Source organism: Haemorhous mexicanus, chromosome 5 (genome assembly GCF_027477595.1).
Source record: "Haemorhous mexicanus isolate bHaeMex1 chromosome 5, bHaeMex1.pri, whole genome shotgun sequence".
Classification (NCBI taxonomy): Eukaryota; Metazoa; Chordata; class Aves; order Passeriformes; family Fringillidae; genus Haemorhous; species Haemorhous mexicanus.
The window spans coordinates 23,513,950-23,540,671 of record NC_082345.1 but is presented as its reverse complement, the minus strand read 5'-3'; the positions used below and the strand labels follow the sequence as shown (position 1 = coordinate 23,540,671).

The 26,722-nt window shown below is 43.5% G+C and overlaps 1 protein-coding gene across 1 annotated transcript in view; it reads left to right on the top strand.

Moving 5' to 3' along the window:
- Positions 1-2,852: 2,852 nt before the first annotated feature.
- SYN3 (synapsin III) overlaps positions 2,853-26,722 on the top strand; it is a 38,054-nt gene continuing 14,184 nt past the window's right edge. Inside the window, exons 1-4 of the mRNA XM_059846287.1 lie at positions 2,853-2,936; positions 12,370-12,512; positions 17,755-17,829; positions 21,160-21,262. Coding sequence (XP_059702270.1) covers positions 2,928-2,936; positions 12,370-12,512; positions 17,755-17,829; positions 21,160-21,262 — 330 coding nt within the window. The 5' untranslated portion in view covers positions 2,853-2,927. The remainder of the gene's footprint in view (positions 2,937-12,369; positions 12,513-17,754; positions 17,830-21,159; positions 21,263-26,722) is intronic.

Genomic DNA, 26,722 nt, shown 5'->3' with positions numbered 1-26,722 from the left:
GACTCAGTATGTGTAAATACTCAACTCAAGGTTCTGCCCTTGTGGTGGCTTTGGCCACCTGCAGATCTCACTGTGTTTGTGTGTGAATTGCATCAGAGGTGTGTGTATAATAGATTCTCCCTTCTTTTGCCTTCCCTATCCATCTGGGTGCTTGCCAAGTATGCTGGCTGGCCACCTTATTAGCAACAAAAATGAGACTTGAGTCCCAGCAAGACTCTGGTGAAGCTGGAGCTCTCCCTGTTGACTGCCGTGGTGTTCAACCACTTCCAGCACTTCAGGGCTTTCCAGTGTGTGGTTGTGGACTCTGGTTGTTTTAGTCCTGCAGACTGTGGAGAGCTTTTGATTACACTTAACTCAGCACAGGCTAAGGGCACTCCACTGTCGCTAGAGAAACTCTTTATATAATGCAGCTCTGTGCATATGCCAAGCTCTCTTGTTGGTTCCCCCATAAGGCAGGTTCATGTATGTGGAAATCTGATGGGTTTTCAGTGGCAGAGGCGGATTCCTGGCTAACCATGCACCAGCATTTCTCTGCCACAGCTTTCCCAGCAAGGCTACCACATGTTCACAGTCTGGATCTGTCTCACCTCAAACCCCAAGTGCTGTGCCTAGGCCAAGCCACATGTGACCCCAACACGCTGGTCACCCCTATATGGCATGAGAGCAAGCCTTAGTAAGAAAGCTGAGCTGGTGTTTCCAAGAAGCAAAGAGAAAGGGAGAAGTTTGCCCAGCACGTTGTCATTGCCGGTGGTATTTTCCAGACTAACAGTAAACTTGGGTTGTTTACTGGATCCCAAACTTTCTTTGCATGTATACAGGAAAACAGATGCTTCCCGCTCCCGGGCCCCATGCCCGAGCAGGCTCCCTCAGCAACATCACAGGCAGGGGACAAAAAGCAGGGCAGCAGAGACATTGCTTCCTGCCTCTGTCTGCTCTGAGCCAGCGATAGAGCATTATCTATCCTGCACACTTCTCTGGCCTCCTTGCCAGGCTATCAGGCGGAGTCACAGCGTGCAGTTTGCTTTTCCTGCTCTGTAGGAACAGCTGCTGCCTCCGCTCCCAAACAGGGAACAGAGGCCAGGGCTTGCAAGCACTTTGGCTCAAACAGGATGCATGGGGCAGGGATGAGAGAGCTGGGAAGCGAGCCACATCTCCTAGAGCCTGAGCAGGTGGGTGCCCCAACTACTAGGCTGCCTTTCATCTTCCAGCATTAAAGGCCTGGCATGGTCCATCCAGAGCCATATCTTCAGTAAGCCTCAGGTGCAGTCCTCCAATTGATTCATTTATGCCAGCGTAAATTAAATTTCAGGCTCATACAATGAATTAAAGAGGCAAAGGTAAAACAGAGGACAAAAGCAAATACGTAACCATTTGATTTCAGGACGCCCACCTGTCAGTCTTTTTCTTCTTCTTCTGAAGCAATGGTTCTGGTCCCTGCCTGTGCCAGGACTGTGATTTATCATGCCTTTCTGTGGTCTGAAGAAGATCTTTCTTCAATTTTCTGCCTAAAGAAGGGGACACAGGCTGCTTGAGGACATGATGCACTCACTGTTCCCCTCTCCTGTGGCATTTCTTTATGCAAGCAGCCAAATAGCAAAACATATCAGTGTTCATTACTAATTTTGTTATTTATAGTGAGCTGCCACAGATGGAGACTGCAGCACCATTCTGTCTTTAGGGTGTAGTGCCTGCCTGTCCGTACAGACAATTGGTAATTAGCAAAAGAACAAGTTGTTTGTCTATTCTCAAACATAAATAAATAGGAGACCCATTTATCCATCAAAATTCAACTGCCTCCCTTTGCCAGATCTCCAGGTTAACTGCTTAATGAATAGAGCTCATTGCTTCGGGCACTTCAGCAAAGATAAAAGTGTCTTTAAAGGAAATTAAATATGCAATAAAAAAAAAATAGCTACATACTGAACAAATAGCATTTAGATTACAAGAATCATGAGTACAAAACAAGATGAAGGGCACAGGGATACCAAGCAGAGATGTAGAATTGGACCAACCAGTACATAGGGGAAATGTGGTGCGTATATCCTACTTACTCCTGATATATGCACTTCCTACCAGTACAGCCGCCAAGCTCTGAGCCGATCACTCCAAGTGAATCCTTGCATGAGCATGAAACTGGAGAAAAGAGGCAGAGAGGGTACTTGCAGTTCTTCTTGTAGTTCTTCAAGTAAAATCGATCCCACATGTGGTCTAGGATGACCTTGTATGCCTTGGGTGGCAGGACCCTTCCCAATGGAAACACCACACAATCCAGGGAGAACAAATGACTTTTTATGATTCCAATCCTTCTTTGTTTTCTTTTATTCACTATACTCACCCCTGAGGGCAGAGAAGAATAGGCTTTATGAATAGATAGACTCTGTGAGTTGCACCTAAGTGTTGGCCCCACTTCCTTCTCTCCTTGTCCCCTCACCCTCCCTGTGGATGGGAGGAGTGCACTCACTATTAAGTAGTCCATGTGGAGAAGAACAAACAACCCTTGTCTCTCTCACCATTCAGGTGTTATCAGTATCTGAAAGTGTTCACTTACTCAAGCTTGCAAGTGCAACAGTGTTTTACATGCATATGGGTGTACACAAATCCTTATGTGCAGAGTGGGAAAACTGCTATCACACAGCAGAAGTGGATCAGATCTGAGGAACTCTGCCAGGCCTCCAGTTTCAATCATATGGGATCCAGTAAAGCACAATTTGCTCACTGCCCTATCATCCAGGCAAACTTTATTTGGCCGTCTTATTATACAGTTTACAGCATCCAGGAAGGAGGTAAAAGCTAATAAATAAAAGAAAATTATTCCAAATACAGTGGCTGGGAAAAAAAAAAAAAACTAATGAAAGGGTCTTTTTGTCTTTCAGCTCTCAACTCCAAATTTTCCTGTAGTGGTCAAGCTGGGACATGCTCATGCTGGAATGGGGAAGGTAAGTAAAAGGAAAAAAAAATTAAAAAAAAAAAAATATATATATATATATACACGGAAACAGATACATATGTGGCTCAGTATTCCTGTGATTACACATGGCATGTGACCAGCCAGCTAAGGGGTTAAACCTCCCCACAACCTATCTGGGTCGCACTGGCTGTTCCTGTGGGAGAAAAGGCCTTTTTCCACTGTCACGCACTTGGAGACAGGCAGTGGGATTGGGTTGGAGGCTGTCTGGGATGCGGGAAGGGGGGTTGGTGAAGCGTGGGGGAAAAGCTGGCTGGGCTGAAGTCATTAGGCTTGTCTTTTATACATTTTCTCTTCTCCTGAAAGTGGTAGTGTTGTTTATTCAAGTACCTGTAAAGTGCAGCTACACCCCATAGCACTCACAATGAGGAGCTGGGCTTCTTGAGTGCATTATGATGACCTTATTCAAAAAATGGGAGCCCTTCAGTTATTTTTTTCCTCCTTGCAAGAAAGAACAAGACCTTACAAAGCAGAGTGGCTGGTTGCCTGCCAAGGAATCCTGAAAAACAGTACACTACCCAGAAGGACCTGTTTGTTTTTCCCAGGCTCTCTGGGATCTTTATTCCCCCAGTGAATTAGCAGCCCCTGTTTCTTGAGGTGACTGGGCTCCCCTTTCAGTGGAGCATCACCCGTACATTCCTGCTGCACTTGACTCTCCTCTTTCTTGCATATATCTTTTCAAAGGCATCCCCTATCTGTCTAAAACTTGATTTGTTCAGAAGTACAAAATTGAGGTATCATCTCTGAATCCAAATGAGTGGTACACGAACTTCGTAACTGATACGCCTGTCACAGTGCCTCCCTAGAGCAGACAGACCTTCTCCTGGCCTCACACTTTGCCTGAAAAATATATATAGTTACACCAAATTGAAACTTGGTACAGTTTGTTTGTTTGGGCTCTGGAAACGGAAGCCCTTTCTGGCTTGCTGGATTGCACATGGAAGATCTAATAATCTTTCTTGCTCTGGTTGCAATGTTCCCCTGTCTGGATGGTAGGTGCTCGGGAGGAAGTGGGCACAGATCCCTGTGCCAGTGGTGGAGCTGGCTTTCAGCATCAAGGAATAAATATGTAAATAACCAGGAAATGTTGGTTAATATATTGGTGCTGCCTATGTTAAGCAGGCAGAGGTGTCATTGAATTAGAGTGTGTGCAAACAGCCTAGAGGTGCTTATAGGGAGCCACTAACTTGTTCCTAGGAAGGGTTTAATTAGCAAAAACCAACCAGGACAAACTAGGAGGAAAACCTCTCCCCTGAGACCTTGCAAGCCCGCATGTCTCTGACTGCTCTGCCATTTCACCTGAAATGCAGGGCTTCATGTGTCTCATGCATCAAGGATCCTTAGTGGCTACAGAAATGAGGGCAGAATCAGAGAGAAGTACTCCAAATCTTAACAGCATTTCCAGACAAAACTCTCAGCAGAACATTTAGCTGTTGTCTTCTGCAGCACACACCAGATCTTCTTCCACCTCATACTTTCCCTCCCTTTTTATTTGTTAATTATATTGATTTTTGCTGTCACAAAGTTAAGGAGGAAGAGAGTTTCTATTCAGACTCCTGGCACAATTGTACTCAGAGGTACAAGGAAGGTATGTAGGAAGTCGTTCCAGATAAAGATAGGCTAACAGCCAGCATCTTAGAAGAAAGAATTGGTCTGAAGCCATGTTTACTTTAGTCCATTATGAAATTAGTGACTACTAGCATAGTCTGGATGTGCATTTGGGCACAGAGTTTCGACACTGCTCTGTTCAGTAGATGGGCAAGGTATAGGAAGCAAGGGTTGTTGACCTTATGGTTTTAGTTTGGGCCCTTCTCCAGCCACAAGCAGCTGCAAGGAAAGTTTAGACTGATTAAATTTTCTCTCTCCAGTCTCACTGCATTTCATTGCACAGAGCAAAAAAAGAGAGAAAGAAAAAATAAAATAAAGAATTAATCAGTTGGTTTAAAACACAAGTAACAAGAATTTGTTTCATGCTTTTTTGAAACAGTAAGGTTCAAGCCCAAGCAGGACTGACAAAAGAAACCACAGAAAATATCAGGAGAAATACAGAGAAGCGCAATTAGGGGTATACTAGAAAAGTAACACCTACAGATTAAAAAAAATCAAACCTACAATAAAGTAATGCAGAAGAGGGAAGTTCCCAGGAAACATTATGTTGTTTTTAACCATTGTAATGTAAAAGCAATAACCAGTGATATTAGAGAGAGAGCTGAATTATTTCCTTGCACTGGTTTTCAGAAGTAGAGATGTTAGCAGGAAATAGCAGGTCTTTAACTATAAAATATACATAGTATGAAAAGAGATAGGTTTGCTTTTGGTTTGATGTGTGCAACAAAGTAAATTTTAATAAAGCACCTGCATCAGGTTGTGTTTTGTATTAAACCAGTGACTGGAGAAACAAAAGATAGAATAACCAATGTATTAGCCAAAGTACACATGTGAGTATTAAAATAGTACTTACTGCAACAAATGATGCCAAGATAGCAAGCCACCTGTAACTGGTGCTTCAAAGGATGTGAGCATTCAGATTACAGCGTTATTACAACAGATATTGTCAAGGAAGTAGTTACTTTTTATTTTTGTTATTAATGATAAAATCATGTGTAATGGGAGGCACCAACATGTAGAAGAATGAGCAAAGATGGGAAGTCCAGGCACTGTTATCCTTTATTTGTCTGAGGCAGTGGCCAGTAGCCTGAAGAATTCTGGATGCAGAAAAGGCGTCTTCCCCAAAGAGTTTCACCTGCTGCTTTCAGGGAGTTTTGTGTCATTTCACAGTTTTCTTCAGTTTCTCTCTGTTACAGACCAGAGGAATTATAATGATTACCTGATACCTATTGCAAATTAATGCTCATAACTTTCTTGGCAGTGTAAGTGCTGAATGTTTATTATTTTGCAATAATTGCTAGAAGAAGCATAATTATAATAGACTTTCATTTTCACATATTGTTTGTTTTGACATAATTTTCACAAAATTCACTCACCATATTTTTTATCAGAGGGCTGAACAAAGAATCCTGAAAGCTAAAATTAAAAATAACCACAGTAGGACTTGTACAAAATAGGCTCTATTGACTGCCTTCCTCTTAAGGCTGGGTCACCATAACTGCCTTTAGCCTGGGAGAGGAGCAGCTATTATTCAGGATCAGAGCCAAAAGGGGTGGCAGGATACTATTTGTGAAAGAAATGCTCTTGTCAAGTGATGTGTGCGTGTGAGGTGCACATGGAGATGGAGAAAACACATTTGCAATAACAGGCATCTTTTGAAATTTCCATTGGGAAATGCAGAAACAACAGCCTCTCTATTGTCTTGAACAGAGACACCAGTAATAGCCTTCACCCAGGAACAGAGAATCTTCTAATCTAAAAACAGGACATGTGCCCCTCAGCCCCTCCCATGACCATCATTATTCTCCTTCCAAAATTTAGGATCAGTTCATATTTCCATGGCACTGGAAGATCGTAACAAGTGCTCTCTGTGCTGTTGGCCCTGTGCAGTATCAATAGAAATAAAATATTTGTAGAAATACTGCTTAGACATCTGTTTACAATGGAGTCAGCAGAGAAGGACCTTTCTCATGTTGTACTTAAGTTGCCCAGACTCACAGGGTCAACAGTACTCAAGGAATCTTCCAGGAAAACCGTGGATGGACACTGAGAGATGTCTTTGCCTGTGCAGAACAGAAATGCTGTTTACCCAGCAGCTCCTTAGAGGTCAAGGCATTTTTAATCATTGTGTAATTTGAGGCTACCTACCCCCAAAATGATTGGGGGTCTCTGTTGAATAGGGACAGCACTGCAGTGAGAAAGGAATAAAACTTCTTCCTGACTCTGGATCTCATAATGCCAGAGCCCATGGAAAAGAACAAAGCTCTGAGTGTGTTAGTATTTGCCATTTGTGTGTTAACATGACCCTAAAGTGCCCTAGGAATGGAGCCCAGTACTGCAAATTCACTCAAAGAGCCTCTTCACCTCTTCCTGATCAGATCATGAGAAGGAAACAACTGCCAGATCTACAAAGAGAGGAAAACCAGTATCTGTTCATGTGACTTTACATATATTTATATCAATTTTATAGATATGTATATTTTCCTACTCCTACTTTATTTTTAGACCTCTCTAATTAGGTCAGTTTAAGAGTCACTCTTGTCCCTTCCTGCCCCATAATTATGAAAACACCTTCCCAGTACAAATCCTGGTTCGGATGAATTTATGACATTGTAGAAAAAAAACTTGTTGTTCATAATAATATGGTCAGAGTTATTTTCTCACTTACTGGATGGGAAAGACTTCTCTGCTTCTTTTTTTTCCCCTGGTATAAATATAGCACAAACTAAACAGAGCCATTCTGTAATGTAAAAGTACTGCAAGGTTTTTATCAGGAAGGACAGCTCATCACCTTGTCTCTCTTGAGACTGGAAATAGAATGTTCCAAAAGTGAGAGCTTTGAAAATCCAGTGTGCTAAAGGGGAAAGGAAGGGAAAGGGCCGCCTCAGTTTGTCAAGGAACAAATATTTTCTTTTAGAGAAGACAAATAAGGACTTGACATGTAACATTCATTCACAACAGAGCAGACCAATCACTGCATTCCCACTGACTCATGAGTGAGGATGTTCCAAATGTCTTGAAAAAAGCAAAAATATCCCCATTTCTTGCACATCAGTCTGAAAACTTTTGCTGAACACAGGAAACAGTGACTGACCCAAGGCATCAAGGACCACAGCAGCCAAGACCTGGGCTCTGTATTAGGAAGGTTCAAGGCATTAAAGACAGCATATGGGGAACTTCAGTGTGAGGATAATAAGGAAATGCAGATGCTATTGTGACTTCACTATTTTGGGGTAGGTCAAAGTTAGGACTAAACTGATTGTGTGTCAGTTGGATTGGGTATTTTCTGAGAAGACCATAGTTTGGGGTAGAGGAAAGGAGACATTCAGGAAACCATCTGCACAGAACTGTTCCTGAAGACCCACTATCCCAAGATGGTAGGGTCCCTACAGAAAGGCTGAGAGCAGGTCAAGATGGACAAAAAATCACAAGCTTTGTGTGGCTGCACCAGTTCCTCTGGAGGAAAACACTCAGACCGTGCATTTTCACAAGCCTACCAAGACTAAGTTAAACACCACATTGCCAAGTCCAGCCCTGGTTCAGCCTTGGACACTCACCTTCCAGCTGAACCTGGCTCTAACCTCATTTTGGACAAAGAAAGTGCTTCTGCAAGTTATCTCCAGTGATGTGTGTTTCGCCTGTAGGGCAGAGTTAACCTCAAAAGCAGAGTTCACACTGGATGACACTCAAGAAAGGCAAGGCCAGGGCAGTCCTAGGAGACTAAAATAATTATGGCACTTTGGCTAACCGATTATTTTTTCATGTGGCCACATAATGAAAGCTAAAGGGGACTGCAAAGCAAGACCTTGCAGTGCTTAGACTAAGGATAAGGGAGGAGAGCTGTAGCCCTGGGACCCTGGTGTCCAGGAACATCTGGGATGTAGAAGAGGCAGCAGATTAGGGAACTGTGAGACAGAGGAAGCAGAAGTTTCTACCAAGACAGATCCTTCACTAAGGGAACCTGTGCTCACAGATCTGAGGTGTGGCTCAGACTGCCCAGGAAATTGCCACAGTGGGGTTTTAACTCTACCAGAACCAATACAAAACCATGCCTTGCAAGAAAGGTCTCAAAACAAGGTCTGCAACAGAGTGTTGCAGCAGAGTGTTTCTTCATGACCTGCCCTTTGGATTGCTCTCCAGCCAAAGGCAGAAAGATCAGTGCTTCTTAGGCAGGCTGAGGATGGCAATAGGTATCAGATACAGGTCATGTGGTGGCATCAGGCTCTGAGATGCCACCACAGGGCAAAGGGATGGTCACATCTGTGTATGCCCCAGCAAACCAGCCAGACTACCCTTTCCAACAGGGAGCATGCTAGGGCATCACTGGTGCCTGGGTTAGAGAAGAGAGCCAGAAGGGAAGGAGGAGCTTTCTTACTCAGAAAAGACATTTGTCAATACACTGGGCCAAGCCCTTCTTAACAGGTCACTAAAATGCTACAGCAAACAGCAACTTATGGCTTCAGAATGAGTCTATTGCTGCTCAAACAGCCAGCACAGCTAAGCAAACAGGCTGCCAGGGCAGGGGCTGTGTTTGTATCCACTGTTTGCACTCCTCTATGGAGTTAATGGGATATAGCATTTATCCTAAGAGGATTGCAAAATAAAAGAGAGAGGGGAAGAATGACTTCCTGTTGGTTTCTTTTCAATTCCTTTTATCAGTTTCATGTGTTGGCCAACATGCCATTTTAGAAGACAGATTTGTCTCTTGTTAGGTAAATTGATAACTTTGCACTAGATTGATTTTAATAGTACCTTCCAAAATAATGCCTTCTGGTGTCACACTACAGCCACCCTGGCTTTGGCTATGTCTGGGATTTTTTCTCCTGTTAGGAAAATGGATATCTATTGACATCTAAAAGGGTTACAAGGCAGGAGGAAATGAATTGTACAAAATTTAAAAGTAGAAAGCTAATAAAATGGGGGACTCAATAGATAAGGCAGGAAAATAAATCTAATTTGACTGTAACTTGAATGCTTCCTGTTTCTGAAGTAATAACCGTACCCTGGGATAAACGAGCATTAACCCAGAACACGGCTGTTGTTTTGTCAAATTTGGCTGGCTCTAACAATTAACAAATGGTGGCTCAGATTTCAGCTTTGATGTGGTGATTATTTTGATGCCTGGTGGCAAATAAGGCTGTGATCCCCTACAAGGGGACTTCTGTGAGTTGCTTTTTCTGAAAAGTCCATGGTAAGTACTCTGGCACAGGCCGGGGAAGATGCCAGAGCTGTTTTCTGAGGACTGTGCGGTGGTGTAGCACTGTGGGAGTCATCTTTATTTTTCATTTCTTACTTTGTGTCCTTGGTGAGTCCCCCCTCTTTATTAACTCAGCCAAAAGTCCTCAGACCCCTTAGAGAGAAGATTTTCAACTGCTTTCCTTCTCTGCCTCTAGGGAAAGGGTGGTGGAGGAGGAGGAAAAATGGACCCTTTCTTTCCAGACATGCTATATTTTTAAGGAAACATCACATTTAACAAGATGAGCTCCTTTCTAGCAATATAATATGGTCTAATTCCAGTCCAGAGGGGGGACCTGCATCCTTTCCTCTGCTCTGGGTCAAATGTTCCTGGGCTGAGGATGCAAACATTTCAGTTTGGGCCCAAAGACATCTCTTGCACAAGCACAGCACTTTGTTTCAAATCCTACAAACGTCCTTGTTCCAAGTAGGTCATTATATAATGGCTTTTGTATTTTCTCACTCCCAAAAGAGTGCAGGAGAATATGTTGTAACACCGTGTCAGTGTCCCTCCTGTGATCATCTCATATGGGTGGGACTCTCTTGCTTGATGTCATTCAGCCCAGGGCAGCTTTTATCAGTGCAACAAAAATACCCAGCTCCAACACAGCCTGCATTGTTTTCTCTGGTATTTTGCAAGTCCAGGCTCTGGGTTCCCTCTCCCACTTTCCCCGCTGCCTCCAGGGCATTCCTACCACCTCACCCTGCCCCTCACATCCCCACTCAGACAGAAAGAGAAAGAACACAGCCTAGAGCAAGACTGCTCCTCATGGATGCCATGTAATGGTTGCCTTTACATATCCCCTTTATATTTGTTATTTCCTTTTGTTTTGGTTTCTTTTTTTTGCACCCTCCCTTCCCCCAGATGACTGTCATCGCCCTCTGCTCCTTTCCTCAGAAGTTCCTGGATGGTGAGAGCACAGCCCTCACCACAGGAAAAGGCAGAAGGACTAGGAGTATTTGCTGCTCAGTAACAGGAGAAGCAAAGATGAGTTCTTTTTCCTATTCAGGCATCTAGAAATGGTCACGGGTCAAACTGGTTGCACTTTTCACCTTCTCCACAACCGTTCCGTTTTTGAAAGCTTTTCTGCAACAGGATGTGGCCAAATCTTTGTATGTGCTCTATGTGTAAGCTGGCACTTACACAAAACAATCTAAACAGAGTAAAACACATTGGCAACAAGCTTGTTCTCTGTTCCTGAGTGAAGATGGCTCCCACCCTCCCATGGCTGAAAGCAGAAACATAAAACCACTTGTTTGTTCTTTGCGAAGAAACACCAAATACCATTGCATGTTCTTCCTTCAGCTGGCTCCACAGAGTCTGGCATCACCCTCCTTTAACACACAGTGACACAGCTGGAAAGCTCTTCTGGAGAAGAGACCCTTGGATTGTCACCCATCCGTGCACACTTAGCAAAACAGGGTTGCAATCCCCAGCTGTCGTCTCAAAGCATCTCCAAAAGACAAATTGAGGATAATAACACAAAGGAAGTCACTCACTTGCTCATCCTTTTCATGCAGTTGTGGTCTTTTTTGCACAAATTAATCTGCCCTTCCTGTTAATGTCCAGCCCTAAGGAACAAGACTCGTACAGGTTTCCATGATGCACCAAACAAGTGTTTGCCAATATACTAAAGGCCATGGTTAAAGATATGAGCGAGGTCATGTTGTCCACTATGTTCTTGTTACCTGCTTGTTCAGTTTTGCTTTCCCACATCAATGAGCTTTTGTAGAGGTTTGAGTATATCATTAGAACTTCTACTATTTTGGTCATTCCTCATTACACTTTTTTTTTTAATTAAGATACAGAGCATTTCCCATAACTGAATACAGATCTGTGAAAAGCCATCTTCTCAGAAAAACTGTAGCTCATAGATCTCAACTGCTCATTTGTTTCCAAGTGAGACTCAAGTCTAACACCCAACCAGCTGTCCTACCCACATGCCCATTGCCTCACACTCACGCAAGTCTACCCAAGAGTCAAAAACTCCCCCAGAGACATCCTTTTCCTTCAGAGTTTATGTCCAGCCAAGAGACCTACACTCCTCAAAGAAAGTCTGGAGTGGGTTAATGTGAAATGCCAGGGAACTGAAGGCTAGAGGTGACAGACAACCAGCTCTCATGTTGATTTCCTGGAATTGGTTTGTATTTCCTGACCACCCAAAATATTCTGTTTTCATTCATCCCAATATGGGAAACAGCAGCTGCAAAGTCTGAATGAAGTAATACCGCTTAAGAGATTGAATATTTTTCTGAAGCATCCTTAAAGCAAGGAGCATTAGCAAGAGCCACTTGGGCAAAGGTCTAGCTGCCTCTCTGGTGCTAGGATTACCAGGGCTGGTGCATGAGGAAGGAGAATGGGATGGATTTGATCTGGGTTGGTTTGCTCTGGGAAGCTTCTCTCTTTGAATCACAGAAGCCTTGCTCTGTCCTCGGCCATGTCTGTGTGGGGTTTAACTGTGCCGTTCGTAATAGACATTGTGCTAGAGATGACTTCTGCTCACAAAGTATTCATGTTCTTTTTCCTCTTGTCTCTTTTTCACTGGATTTTGATAATCAAGGTCAAAGTTGAGAACCAGCACGACTTCCGGGACATGGCCAGCATAGTAGCCATGGCAAAAACCTATGCCACCACCGAGCCATTCATTGACTCCAAATACGACATCCGAATCCAGAAAATTGGCAGCAACTACAAGGCTTACATGTGAGTGCATGGCTATGCCAGAGCGAGACGGGGAGGAGACAATGCTATGGATATGATTGACTGCCCAGTGCTCTGGACAGGAGTAGGTAGCTGACTTAATTTCCTTGAAGAATAACCCTGCTGTTCTCCTCCCACCTCTGAACCCAGATCCCTCATCCACCAATCATCTTCTCTATTAGTCACTGTCAGGTCATTGTTTCTGGAATGTAAATCTCTGTCTGTCTTTCTGAGATTCAGTTAGTTCCCTCTATAATGACTGTGCTCGGCCATCACCTCTCCATCCTGTTATTGAAGGGCTCATCTTTTCCAGCAAAATCTTCCAGCTCCAAGTACCCTCTAGTGGGAGCTGAACCCACCCACTTTCCACCTGGAGAAAAAAATAAAAAAGATTGAACTAGCTGCAACTTCTGGAGTCCTACAGTGTCTAGGCCACAGCAGCACCCCATCTTTCAGCCCACAGCAGCACCCTATCCTCTCCCCAGCAGCAGATCACAGCACACCTCACACAAGGGCCACAGAGCACCAGGTATGAACGGCCTCAGTCAGGGCAGCACACAGAGTTTCTGTGGGCATTTTGCATGTGTGCTCCTTGGTGCAGACAAAGGAGGGAAAGGAGGTGAAACATTTCTGTGGGTGCCCCAAAGCTCCTCCCTGCCCTGTGGGGTAGTGAGGGAGGTGGCATGACAGCAATCTTCAACACTGGTATATTTAAAAGTCTTAAAAAGCATCCAGCCTAACTTCAACAGTCACCATTACATTAGAGATGTAACCACATGAGTCAGTAAGACACCTGTTTCTTCTTACTACAAACCAGTAAATGAAAAAAGCCGCACAGCACAACTTCTCCAGAAGCTCCTTATCCAACCACAGAATTCTGGACAAGTAGTCAGCTCCAGCAGTACATTCTTCAGGTCACCAGATAAATTGCATATGTTACTTAACACCCACAACACTGACTTTGGGTCCATGTCTGCAAACCCCTAGGCCATAGTTCTGCTGAAATGTAGTTAAACAAGATAATAAAATGTACACAATCACACATTTTTCAGCTATAACTGCCTAAAATTCCAAGTTGGATTCCTAACACAGAGATGTTTAAGAAAACTAGATAATGACTGAGGTACATTCTTCATGGGAAGAAAGGACATGGGGGACCCTTGCCTACTTCATGTGATCTCAATGAAAGAAAATTTATTTGTAATTGAATCAGGTCAACAATAACAGTTGCCTAATACTACATTAACATCTCAGAGATCTGCCTCAAATTGGCCAAAGGAAAGAAGGTTTAAAATATCAATTAAAATTCCCTGTTCCTGCCAATACACCCAGCCTTGGCTCCAGAGCCTGCTCTCCAACTGCCTCTAACTGAAACAAAGGCCAAGTTAGCCTGACCATACTCTCTCCTCACTTATTATTCACACTCAACATGCACTCATCCAGAATAGGGATCAGAAATAATACCAGATAATTGAGGAAAGAAAACAGTCACACTAAAACCTAATCCCACTTGGGAGTATAGCTGCACAAACAATTGTTTGCTAAAAAAAATGTTTTAATGTGAAAACTGTCATGAACAGAGAACACCTTAATGAGAAATAAAGCTCATTAGCAAAGAAAGCAAACAGCAAGATTCACCCAGTGACTTGCTAACCCAGGAGGTTGAGTTAGATTGAGAGAGCCCCTTATGGATGTGAGCTTGGGAGAGTGGTATAGTCAGTCCCACCAGAGACTGTTCCTTCTGCCCCAGCATTAGACAAAATAGGTTATTTCTATGGTAAAGTCTGTAGTATGTCCAAGGACAGAGGTAAAAGCACCCAAAATATCAGAGCTCTCACTGGTGTCCCAAATAGGAGACTCAAAACCATTAGTCATGCTAGCAAATCTCAGCCTTAAAGGCAATTCCAGCATCTGCAGTAGCATCACACTAAGTGACTTGCTTTGATCTGTGAGCCATGGAATCTATTCAGTAATTTTATACCTTCACCCACACATATAGACTTTAAAAATCCCTTTTCTACTGAGAAAAGACTGCACTGAAATTCTCCAGAATATGTTTACTTTGCACCAAGCATCTGCCAAAGGGAGGATGCTGCACGGTGAGTCATGCATTCCTCCCTGCCCCAGATGTTCAATGCACTTCCTTCCAGCCTATGGCCCAAGACTTCAGTTCGGTTTCCCATTGGCTTCAGTGCAGTGACTCCAGACTTACACTGCTAACAAACTCCTACTTTGTCCATGCCTTGAGCCAGTCTGGAAACAGCAGATAAGCAGCATATGATACATGCCTAAAATTCCACCAAGTGTATTTGACTGCCGTTGTAATACTGGTAAAGAGAAAACATGAAAACAGTTCTTGTTACAGGGGAAATTGGAGCAGAAGTTATGCTTCTACACTCACCCCAACCAGAGGCAAACAGCAGGATCATTTCCAGTTTAGACTCATGAAATGTTGTTCACGTTGAATTAAGCCAGCAGCTACTGACTTTCAGACATGGGCTATTCTTGCCACCAGCTCTTAATAAGAGGGTAATATCCTTCCTTCGTAGTTTCATGAGTGGGATTTTTGACTTGTCACCTCCAAAGCAGTTCAATGTGCTCTGTAGGGGATTCCACATCAACTGAGTCCAAACTAAAGCTACTTATAGACTGAGATAGGACACCAAGAGCTCTTGATCTGCTCGTTCATCCACTTCTCCTAAACAATGCTGAAGGTGTTGTGGTCACAAATATGTTTGAGTAACTGATCTCTAAAGGTCTGGGGTCCTTCTCTTTAAGATACTGACTGTACATTGTGTGGCCCCTTGATGTTTAGGATGGTTGAAAGCCTTTCAGTCCCTAAGAGAAATGGGGTTTGAGGCAAGATATCATTAGGAAATTTTTTTTGTCTTAAGTCTCCTTTTTCACTTCATACAATAAAAAAAAGAAAATAGAAAAGAAGCTATATGTGGAACAGTTGGGGTCACTTGGTCTATTTAGCTTGCAGAACAGAAGACTGAGAGGAGGTCTCATCATAGTCTACTACTTCCTCTTAAGCGGAAGAGGAAGGGCAGGCACTGATCTCTCCTCTCTGGTGACAAGTGACAGGACCCAAGAGGATCTCCTAAAGTTGTATCAGGTGAGGTTTAGGTTGGATATTAGGAAAAGGTTTTTCACCAGGGGGTGGTTGGGCACTGGAACAGTTCCCCTGGGAAGCAGTCACAGCACCAAGCCTGACAGAGTTCAATAAGCATTTGGACAATGCTCTCAGGCACATGGTGTGGCTCCTGGGGATGGTGCTGTGCAGGGCCAGGAGTTGGGCTCCATGATCCTTTTGAGTCCCTTCCAACTGTGAATATGCAGTGATTCTGTAAGTATGGGGGCACAGCTGACACCTGAATTCCTCAGACTTGCTTGGAAGGGAGTGATCTTGACCAGGACTGTGGTGTAGGGTTTGGTGTCTGATCCAGTGGGCTTCAAATAAAACTCTTCAGTTTCAAAACAGCAAGGTTCCCTAACAGGAAAGTTAGGAATACAGCAAAGAGATATATTTAAATCTTATGCTGAAAATTGGCTCAAGCTGGATAGGCATAAACAAGTTCAACAAATCAGCCCAATGGCTTGAGCAGAGTTCTTATTTTGGGAGCTTTCCCATGCCAAATTTCCTTGTAAAACTGTCAAACTGTGGTTTAATTTTCTTAGGGACAACACAGCTGCTTACATTTGGTATGCCAGGTACATTTTCTAAACCCCAATGTCAAATAATCTTGTTACTAATGAGACTCCAGGAGTTCCCACCAGTACTAATGGGATTTTGGATGCCCTCTGTCACTGAAGGGCAATTTTCTGTTAAAAATAAATGTTAGCAAAGAGTGGTTCTTCCCATTGCAGAACTGAAAAACATAATCCTAAGAATCATATCAAAAGAGAAAGAAAGGCTGAAGATTGAACACTAACCTTACAGGCCATCAAAGGGCTAATGACAGTCCAAGCTTGAGGAGGAATCCATTCTTTTGCTTAGGAAGTAGGGCAGCAGAATGGATGCTGGGTAAAGGCAAAAGGCCCAAAAGTAAACTATATGAAAATACAGTTATTCAACACAGTAATCATGCTCCTTCAGCCCCCCCAGTCCAGTCCATTAAACATGGTTACAAAGACAATTTCAATTTCACATCAACTAAACATGCCAGTTTGGAGGAGAATTGGGAAAAGCACTCCAGAGTGTCTGTCACAAGAGTAAAGGGGAGCCTTAGGTAGTCAGCTATAATGATTCAAGTTTGTAGTCTAGCAGGACATCAGTATTACCACTGCTGAACGTAGTTATACAAATTCAGTGTCTTTTGTACACGTGGCTGAAAATGTGAGAGAACTGGCTGCAAGGGCTCCCACATAAGGTTGGATTGCACCTCATACTCCCCTCATAAATCTCTTTCAGTGTGGAGAGGCTTCCTGGATGTATCCTGTCAGCTTGTTGACTTGTCCTGGCTCATGCACTGTGGAAGGGTTATCTGGAGTGGTGGCAGAGCAGGCTGTCCCATGTCTGCCTTGGGCCTAAGATCAAGAAAAGGAAAATTTTCACCCCTGACACTAATGGTGAAACCCTGAATTTTCTAGCAAAAGTACCTTTTTTGGAAAATAACTATCAGTTGCAGCTAATGCAACTTCAAATATTTTGAAATAAGAAATTCTCCAAGTCTGAACACAGTGCGCCACCATGAAAAGTCAATGAAAGTCAGTGAAAAGGTAGTATGATAATAAATTCTATGACATCAGTACCACTGAAATCAAATTGAAGTGGACACAGAAGTACAATTGAAATCAAATTTAGGTAGACCCCGAATGTCAGAACTGATATTTTGTGAAGCTTCTCAGTAAATATTTGCCTAGAGAGCTTCTGTTGCATGGATGGAGGATGGTACCCATTGCAGAACATAAGGGTGATTATCTTAGAGATCTTTCACACACATTTCAGATCCCCTAGGTCTAATGTATAAAGAAAGAAAGTACTCACAGAGCCTGATGTGTGCTCAAGATTCCTTGGAGGTTTCTCTGCCTAAAATCCTCAGTCAGTTTTTCATGAGTCTGAACAACATATCCTGTATGGAGTGTTGTTCAGGAAGGATTTGGAAAGGCTTCTGGGAGGAAGAACCTCACCTCATCCCCTCCTGTACAAGCACAGAGTCAAGAATGAGCACTACAGTATGCAGGAGGATGGGTCAGGAATCTATTTTCATGTTCAGGTTGTGTTTTTGGTTTGTTTTCCTAGGAGGACTTCCATCTCTGGAAACTGGAAGGCAAACACAGGTTCTGCGATGCTAGAACAGATTGCAATGACAGAGAGGTAAGGAAGAGTGTTTCAAGACAGTATTAGCTATTCTTGGGTTAGAAGGGAGGAATTGTATTTCTGACTTTGGTTTATTGAGAGAACTGGTAAGTGAGGTCTCCTGGGAGGCTGGATAAAGACTTTAAAAGACCAAGTGTTTTCTTAAAAAAATACTAAGGACACCAAGGCAAACTGTCCTATTTTGAAGAACAGACTGAAAGTACAGCTAGAAACCAACAATGCTAAATCATTAGATCTTCAGTGAATGCAACCACAGGAAACAAGACCCGCATGCTAAGTCAAGCACACCAGTACAAACATGTAGGGATAAAATCAGAAAGGTCAAAGCACAAAACACAAAGTAACATGAGGTTATTCTAAGTATATTACTAATGAGAGGCAGAAAAAGAGTTTTTCTTCTGCTTAACGGAGGAAAAAAACTGTCAGCTGAAGTGCTGAAAGCACTTTTTAGCTTTAGGCTCACAAAAGTGGTCATTGTCTAAGTTAAGGTCTTCTCACTGTTGAATAGAGCAGAGAGAATTCCCTCATGCATCTTACAGACTAAGATTTGCAAATGCTACTTCCATGCGTTGAAATCACTGTGATATTTGCTAATACTGTAACTGCCTGACACTGTGGATTCATGGTAACATGGTTTGCTGTAACTCCTATCATGCAGAACTAACACTTGTTCTCATCACTTTTATCCATCTCATCTAAGTAGATTATTCATAGATTTATAGAATCCATACATTACACATAGGCATTCATCCTTAGTGAATTTAAGATTTTTTCAGATTATACCTCCAGTTTGTCAGGTTCATGACTAATTCTGACTCTATCCATTTTTGGACACCACAATTGAAGAAAAATAGCAAGGAGCTGGAGAAAGTCCAAAGGACAATAAAAGGAACATTCCAAGAAAACCTAATAAGCTGTTGAGAAAAACACGCAACAATTCAATGTAGTTCCATGTAGTTTTCCACCTTTTTCAGTTAGCAGACCACTGATATTTTTACAGTAGAGTAGTAGACTATCCTGCCTGCAGTGCAGATGTTCATTCTCCTTCATTAACTGTTACAAGCCTGAAAGAAGTTGCTCACAAGCTGAGCACCTCTTCATCCTAAAGATGAAAAAAAATGAAAGAGCATAGGGTCTTTAAATATATAACAGCCTGTTAATAGGCATTAATAGGCATTTCTCACTACTTACATTACAAGTATAATACTATAAGAAATAAATTATAGCTTAAAAGGTTCCTTTGAATATTTCCTATATTTTCTTAAAGCAAAGACAGCATAGCACAGAAATTGATGCTCTGAAGAGGATGGCAAATCTCTGTCCTTTTTCAGACCAGATTGAAGAAATGTCTCCTCTTGGGAACACAAGAGTTTTGAAGGCAATCATCTAAGGTCCTTTCTGCATCTTTAGTTCTGTGAAACTGGGAAGCCAAACCCCAAATGAGATGCTGAAGGTGACTCTGCAAGACCCTAATAGTACTGTGGGAAGTGGACATGATGATGCTTCCTGGCTGAAGCTAGACAGGTGAAGGGTAGACATCACCTTATTGCAGTGTTGTAGGACTAAAACCCAGATTCCTGCCAGCCTGCAACACAGCATTTTGAATGTTTGTTTGGTTAATTGTTCCACAATTAACCACTCCAGCCTTATTCAGCCATAAATGCAACAAACCCTGTTGAAATCTTTGAGTTGCCAGTGCATTAAACAAGGTGAGAATGTGCTCAAATGCTCTAACGAGTAGGAGCAATCTGCAGTACCTACTGTACTGAACATAAGTACAAAGGATTTAAATGTTCAGGTAATGCAGAAATGACAGTAAATCCTCTGAAAATGCAACACCTGGTGCATGTGCATAAATATGCCCTTCTTGCTTATAATACTCCTATTACACCCCAGCGGCCCTGATGCTCCCAGTGTTCACCTATGGCCAACACTGAAGATGTGCAGCCATCAGAGTCTCTGGCATGACCAACAATTCCCTAGCTGCTGAGCCCAGACACCATGAGATGTTCCTCAGGAAGAGAGGTGGTTCCCACACTGGTGCCCCTGGAGGCTGGGCCACAGCAGTGCATGAGGGGTGCTCTCTGTGTCTTCTGCCTGACTCATGCAGTCCATAATTCTCCTCCTCCTTTTGCTACTGATGCCTCCTCGTACACTGTCTTCTTTGGGGGTCCAAGGTGAACACACTTGGTCTCCTCATTAGGGATGAAAGAGCACCAGTAGTCATATAAGTCATAATTTTTCTTCTCCCCAGAGACATTGTGTTCACACAAGTTCATCATTATTGTCAAGATATGGGACTCTGGCTGGCTTCAAGGACATAAATTTGTTCTTTAGCCGGAACAGCTTTCCCCAGTCTCTGTAGGGTCTGCAAAATGTCAGTTTTTTCATGAGACTGTGGCCTTCCCTCCCCTTTCTGCATTATGTCATGGTCCTGCTTACAGATCTGCTGTTCTGAGATTATTATTTTTATTTAAATGGCTGGGACCATGGCACAGCTGCACAGGAAATAAAACCAGGCTGCCTCATTCCCTCCTCATTTGCACAGTGAGGGGATGTGGTCCCCCCCATAATATGCCTCTTGTCATTCTCTCTCCTCCTCTGACTCCAGGATAGCTAAGGGGCCACCAGCTCACATTCCCATTCTGGGATGAATAGGGAAAAGTGCTGCAGCCTGAAGGTCTCTCTCCAACAAATAGTGCCTGGTCCATGTGATGAGACTGCCTGACTAGGAACAATACCCAAGGGATAGAAGGAAGCAGGAGACTGTAAAAGGATAAAATTAAAAGTAAATTGTAAAATGCAGGAGCTACTGCATTACAGATCGGAGAGGGGATGTCTACTCCTTGCTCAATTCAACACTCACTTTCTGATCCTATTCCAGTCCTAATGTCCAGGACATCTTATCAGGAGAAAGCTGCTTGCATAATGGAGGGCTTTCAGGCAAAGCCAATACAAACGCTGAGGGGCCAACACTACTGGGAGATTAAATGAGCTAAATATTTATAGCTTGGCTGAATGACAACTAACTGGAGATCTGATGTAAATACCAAGGAGGGAAAGAAACATTTTAAGGTGGCTTTGAGGGCAGGATTGAATCAATCTGAAATGAAGGGAAACTTTAGGTAAGATTCTTTTTTTTACTCCATCTCCTGCGAGTGGGAGTCAAGAGAGGGAGTCAGGGACTCAGCAAAACAGATGAAGGACACCTTGTAATAAGGACTCTCAAATCACTTTGTGTTCCTATGGGCAGCAGGGTGGGTGGCTGGTTTTGGTGGACTACCCAAGGACAGCTAATCCTGGGCCATGCTCTTGTGGTTTCTGCAGGTACCGACTCTGGGCAGATGCCTGCGCAGAAATGTTTGGAGGTCTGGATATCTGTGCTGTCAAAGCTGTCCACAGCAAAGATGGAAAAGACTATATCATTGAGGTGAGAGCATGAGCAACCTGAATGTGAGTCTCCTTTGGGAAGATATCTGCAAGCACTCTGCCTTAGAGTTCACATGCACCAGCATGCACCAACCCTGCGTGCTCCTGTAATGTCTGCTCCTCTGTGCCCACCTGCATCCATCCTCAGGCCGTTACCCACTGATATGCTGGGAACTGATTCAGAGCCCCAGCCAAACTAGCAGATACACAGCAAAGTGTCAGGGTTGAAGTGCCTTCCTTTCTCAGCGTGGACCATGAGAGGAAATGCAGAGCCACAGGGTGCTTGGCCACCTCAGCTTTCCAGCAGATGAATCAGTCCATTAAAAATCTCAATTTCTCTCTGAATTAACCTTTCTTTGATCACTTTTAAGGGGACTTCCAAACAAAAATCCAAGTTGCACCTTATTTAAAAGAGGAAAATAAATGGCCAGAGTGTAGCAAAATGTTCACAAGCAACAGGAGCATCTTAATAGAACAAAAAAAGAAAGGTGTATTTTCTAAAATATTTTGTACAGGCAGCTTTCCCTACAGTAAGAGGCCAGCAATACAAAGCACTACAAAGTTACTCTGAGTAATGTGTACTACAACTTTTTGTATTCGGGGCTGGACAGACTCTGGCTCTGAGAGCTAAAGCTCAATGTGCTCCTTCCCAGGCCAGGAGGCAGATATGGAGGTGGGGTAAATAGCACACTCATATCATCCTAACAGGGCAGAGAAGGAAAAGCTTGCCAGAAAATCAAAGTGGGAAACTGAAGAGATCCCCTGGAGGAGAGACAATCCAGCAAGTAAGCAAGTGCCTCTGTCAGTATGTGACTTGAGGAGACACAATATCTGACCTGCTGTAAACTCCACCAACACAGGCCAGCTGAGGAAGACTAGCAGAGCCAGCCTATTGGCTTCATGCAGGGGTGCTGACACATTGAAAAGCTATGTGTGGGAGAGCAGTCCCACCCGCTGAGGGCTGGGATGCTGATGAGAACCACATGAGCCCTCCAGTGACTGCGCATTCCTGCATTATGTATCTGCTCTCCCCAGGGAGGGGAGCAGTGACCTGTCAATGGCCATGTGATAGAAGCGTGCTGCCATCAACCAAATGCTGGCAAGCCTCTGTCTTTTCCTGAATTGATGTGACCAGGGCTAATGGGTCTGCTTCCATATGCAATTCATCAGCACCTAGAGGAGCATCCCCTAGAGCAGACTGTTTCCCTGCTGTGCACTTTTGAATCTCCATGCCCCTGCAGCTGGAAAGAAAGAGCAAGAAAGCAGCCTTGCTAGAGACAACTGTAAGGACATTTGGATTGTGTCCACACATGGTTAGATGTGATATGTGGTTTTCATATCCCTACATATATTTTTGCACATAAGCCTATGTACGTGCACACACTGCTAGTCCTGGGCTTAAAGATTATATGGCTCTGTCTGGGTATGCCTCTGGTTTTTCACATCTGCCACTGTGTGTGACTGACTGGTGAAAAGCACATCCATTCCCTAACAGCCATCATCAGCTCACAGAGAAATGCACGCTTATGCTCCTCTCTCTGTGACCAAGGTAAGCAGCAACGCATCTAATACAAAACAAATCAGAAGAAACAAAATATAATTTCAGTTGGGTCATGCTGAATTATCACAGTGGAGAACCTGATTGAGCAGGCCTGATATACCAATATCTAGCAGGCATTCAAATGCCAGGTGGATGGATGTTGTTGGGTAAGGAGTAGAGTAGTGCAATATAAGGAGCAGAGCAAAGCCAAACAGGTACCTTTTTATGCAGATCTGAGGGAGATGTTGACAAGTAATTAATTGCCTCCAGCCAGCTTCCTGGGGTACTTTTATTGGTCTGAAACTGATCCCTTGTTTTGCTTTTTTCTTTTGATAGTGGGAGAAAAAAGTTATTTGACAGAGTGACAGTTGTATTTTCTTGGTAAGAAGGAGCAGTGTGCTGTGACACTTTATGAGAAAGCACGCCTAAATGGGCTGAACAAACAAGGAATTTGCACAATGCAGTTGCAGCCAGTAATTAATTTCCACAAAATAGTTTTTCAGAAAAGATTAAAAGAAGTAGTGATGGGCAGTTCTATGAACTGAGATTTATCACACTGGTTTGTTGCAAAATAAATTAGATTAAGACAGATGAGTTATCAACACCACAAGAGTAATCTTGCACACATGGTATTTGCTCTTACTTGAACTTCACCTTCTTTTCTTTTCCCATGACAAACAGGAGAATCTGTTACATTTCTGCCTTCAGAGAATTAGCACACTTAGGTACCATTTTCATGGCTCATATTGAAACAGATTGTGATTTTAGCAGTAAATGCTCATAATTCTTTTTTCCTCTATTCTTTTTTCCTCTGCTTTAAAGAACTTCATCAGCAACATGTATGGTTTAGTAATCTTCACTCTCCTTTTTTTTTCTTTCTTTTTTTTTTTTTTTTTGGTAATCTAGCTCATTTCTACATCTCTGCTAAGATAAAAAATAGGAAGCAAGCAGAGGGCAAGCACAATGGTCCATGTGATTTATTCTTCCTCCTGGAAGAATAAGATAAGCCCTGACTGCCATACAGCTAAGCTATTTTACTAGACATGCTCCTTGCTGCCCTGCAAGGAGCACTGCTCATCCCTTCAGCAGTGCTTATCATTGTTTTGATATGTCAAATCATCATTTTCCTTCCTTCCTTCCGCCACTTCCGCCACTTCCGCCACTTCCACCACTTCTGCCACTTCCTTCCTTCCTTCCTTCCTTCCTTCCTTCCTTCCTTCCTTCCTTCCTTCCTTCCTTCCATCCATCCATCCATCCATCCATCCATCCATCCATCCATCACCTAACACTCCATTCTTGCCCATCAGAGTGTAAAAACACAAGCCCAGGCTTCAGCATCAGACAGGCACAGTGGGAGAAACAGGATGATCTTTCCCTGGTCTCTTTGCCTGGGCACTTTTTCTTCACCCCTCATTCACCTTATCAGGCAGCAGCAGCTGCACCAGGAGCAGCCTCTGACCTTGGGCAGCTACAAAGGCTGGGTCCATATGTGCTGGCATCTTCTTGCCTTGTCCAGCTGTTCTGTGATCGCCTAGGAAGGGATAGTGCAATCTGTCTGTAATTCACATATTCCTTTCAGCCAGCTGATTTATTCAGTATTAGCATTTGTATCTGCCCAGTTCCAGACCAATTCACCCTTCCTGGAGGACAGGCAAGGTGACATTTCATGATTCTTTTCAGTTCAGTGGCAACAAGCTGATGTCAGAAATCACTGCCATTTTCAAAGGCCTTCCCTTGTGCATGGAATTGTTCACTCCTGTATTTGCTGCTTCCCACATCTCACATTCTCCTGCCAGATACTACACATCAGGGAAGAAGATAGCCTCATCCCTGGTGCATCTTCACTGGTTCAGGTGGAACCTGCTCCAGGGCTCACTCCCCCTGGAGCCTTTGGTTTATAAAGCACCGTCTTCTTCTTCTGCCACTACAGCCACAGAAATGGGAAAAAGCAATCCTTGAGATAGGGAAATCAGCTCTGGGGTTCTCAGCGCAGGAAAAAAAATGGACCGGTTGGAGCAGATTCAGAGGAGGGTCATGAAGATGTTAAAGTGCTGGAGGATGTCTCCTATGAAGACAGCTCACAAAACAGCTGTGATTGTTCAGCCTGGAGAAGAGAAGGATCAAGGCAGATCTTACAGCACCTTCCAGTATGTAAAGGGGCCCATAAGAAAGGGACAAACCTTTTAGCAGGGTCTGCTGCAACAGAACAGATGATAATGATTTTAAACTAAAAGAGGGTACATTCAGACTATATATAAAGAAGAAAATTTTTACTGTGCAGATAGTGGTGGATGCCCCATCTGTGGAGACGTTCAAGGTCAGGCTGGATGGGGCTCGAGAGGAATCTGATCCAGTTGAAGATGTCTTAGCTGATAGCAGGGGTATTGGACTGGATGGCCTTTAAAGTTTTCTTCCAGCCCAAACCATTCTATGAGTCTATGAAAAGCGGGGTTGGGGGTGTTTTGAGCAGAGCCGTGTCTCGGTGACTCCCAGGGAGGCGGGAGCCGGGGGCGCGGCTAGCCTGATTCTAGGCAGGGTAAGGGCATCATCTAGTGGTCACACGGGCCCCTCGCACCGCGCCGTGCGGGGATGCGAAAGACCGCTTCTCTCTCGGGAGCTGTAATAGCCCCATTTCCTTTTAAGATAGGAGTGGAAAGAAAGGAAACCTGCACAGGGACCTGCTGGAGTGCCCCCAGGAGCTCCTGGCTCGTGAGACCCAGGTGGGAATTGGCCATCCCCTGACACTGTTAGGAAGCATCACATTCCTCACCTTATTTCTCAATGGAAGAACAGCTAAGTGGATAGTGGAAGGAAAAGCCACCTTGTGTATTTAGCCAAACACTGACATATAATTTTCTAACCTTCCCCTTTTGCCCCCTGGGCCAAGTAGGCCATGGATATAAACATCAACTCCTTTTCCATGTGTACCTTAGTGAAAATTTTCTAGGTAGCTTTTCTAGTGTTCAGAGAAGACACCTGTAAAAACTAAACAAAACCATTATGCTGCAAGAAAAGAGCAGAATACAAAATCAGTGAACTCTCTTCACCAATTTCCTCTACTTTAAATCTAAAATAAGAGGGTCCAAAATTTTCCATTTCCCTCCAAGAGTGTACTCTTGTGGCCTTGCCAGGGTGGAGTGCACTTCCGATTGTTATCTGAGCATGAGTCAGTGCCTTTCTTGAGCAATTCAACCTTCAACTTTACATTTCCAGGGATTTTAATGTTTGCTTTAAAAATAGAAGCAAAATAAAATAAACTCTTCCAACCCTGATATTTTGGTACTACTATATTTACTCCAGCTGAATCTTAACTTCATCAGAGTACAGTTCTTCCTGTGGGATTTAGCTAATGTTTGCAAAACACTTGATTTATGATGAACTGTTGAAAATCATGTTCAGGGCTGCTATACAGCTGAGGGTCTGCTGTGCTTTCAGTATTATTGTTGGAGGCCATTTCTTACCTCAAAGACCCTTTGACAGTTTTCCTTCCCCCGTCCCCACAGTCTTGCTCCCCAGTTTTCCCTAGCAGATTTTTAGAATTTGCTTGGGAAGCAGTTGTATCACAGCATTTTCAAGAAGACAAGCAGAGACCAAGTTTATTTTCCTGCATTTGGTGCCGGTTTGGTGACATCCTATTCATTATACATCTGTAGTGTTTATTTTCCCTCTCAGGGTGCAGTGCTTTGTGTTCCTTAATCCCAAATGTTTCCTGGTTTCCTCCAGTCCCTGTTGCTCTCATCTCCTCAGGCTTCAGTACGTGTTGTTTCTCTTCTCCTGTGGCCATTTAAATTGCAATGTCACCCCCAAGTACTGTGGGACAATGTCAGACCTCATCCATCAGAGGCATCTCCTCTGTGAAGAAGAAAATTGGTATTAAGTCGATTGAGAAAGCTTCCAGCCACCATAAGTCTTGGCTTGGCT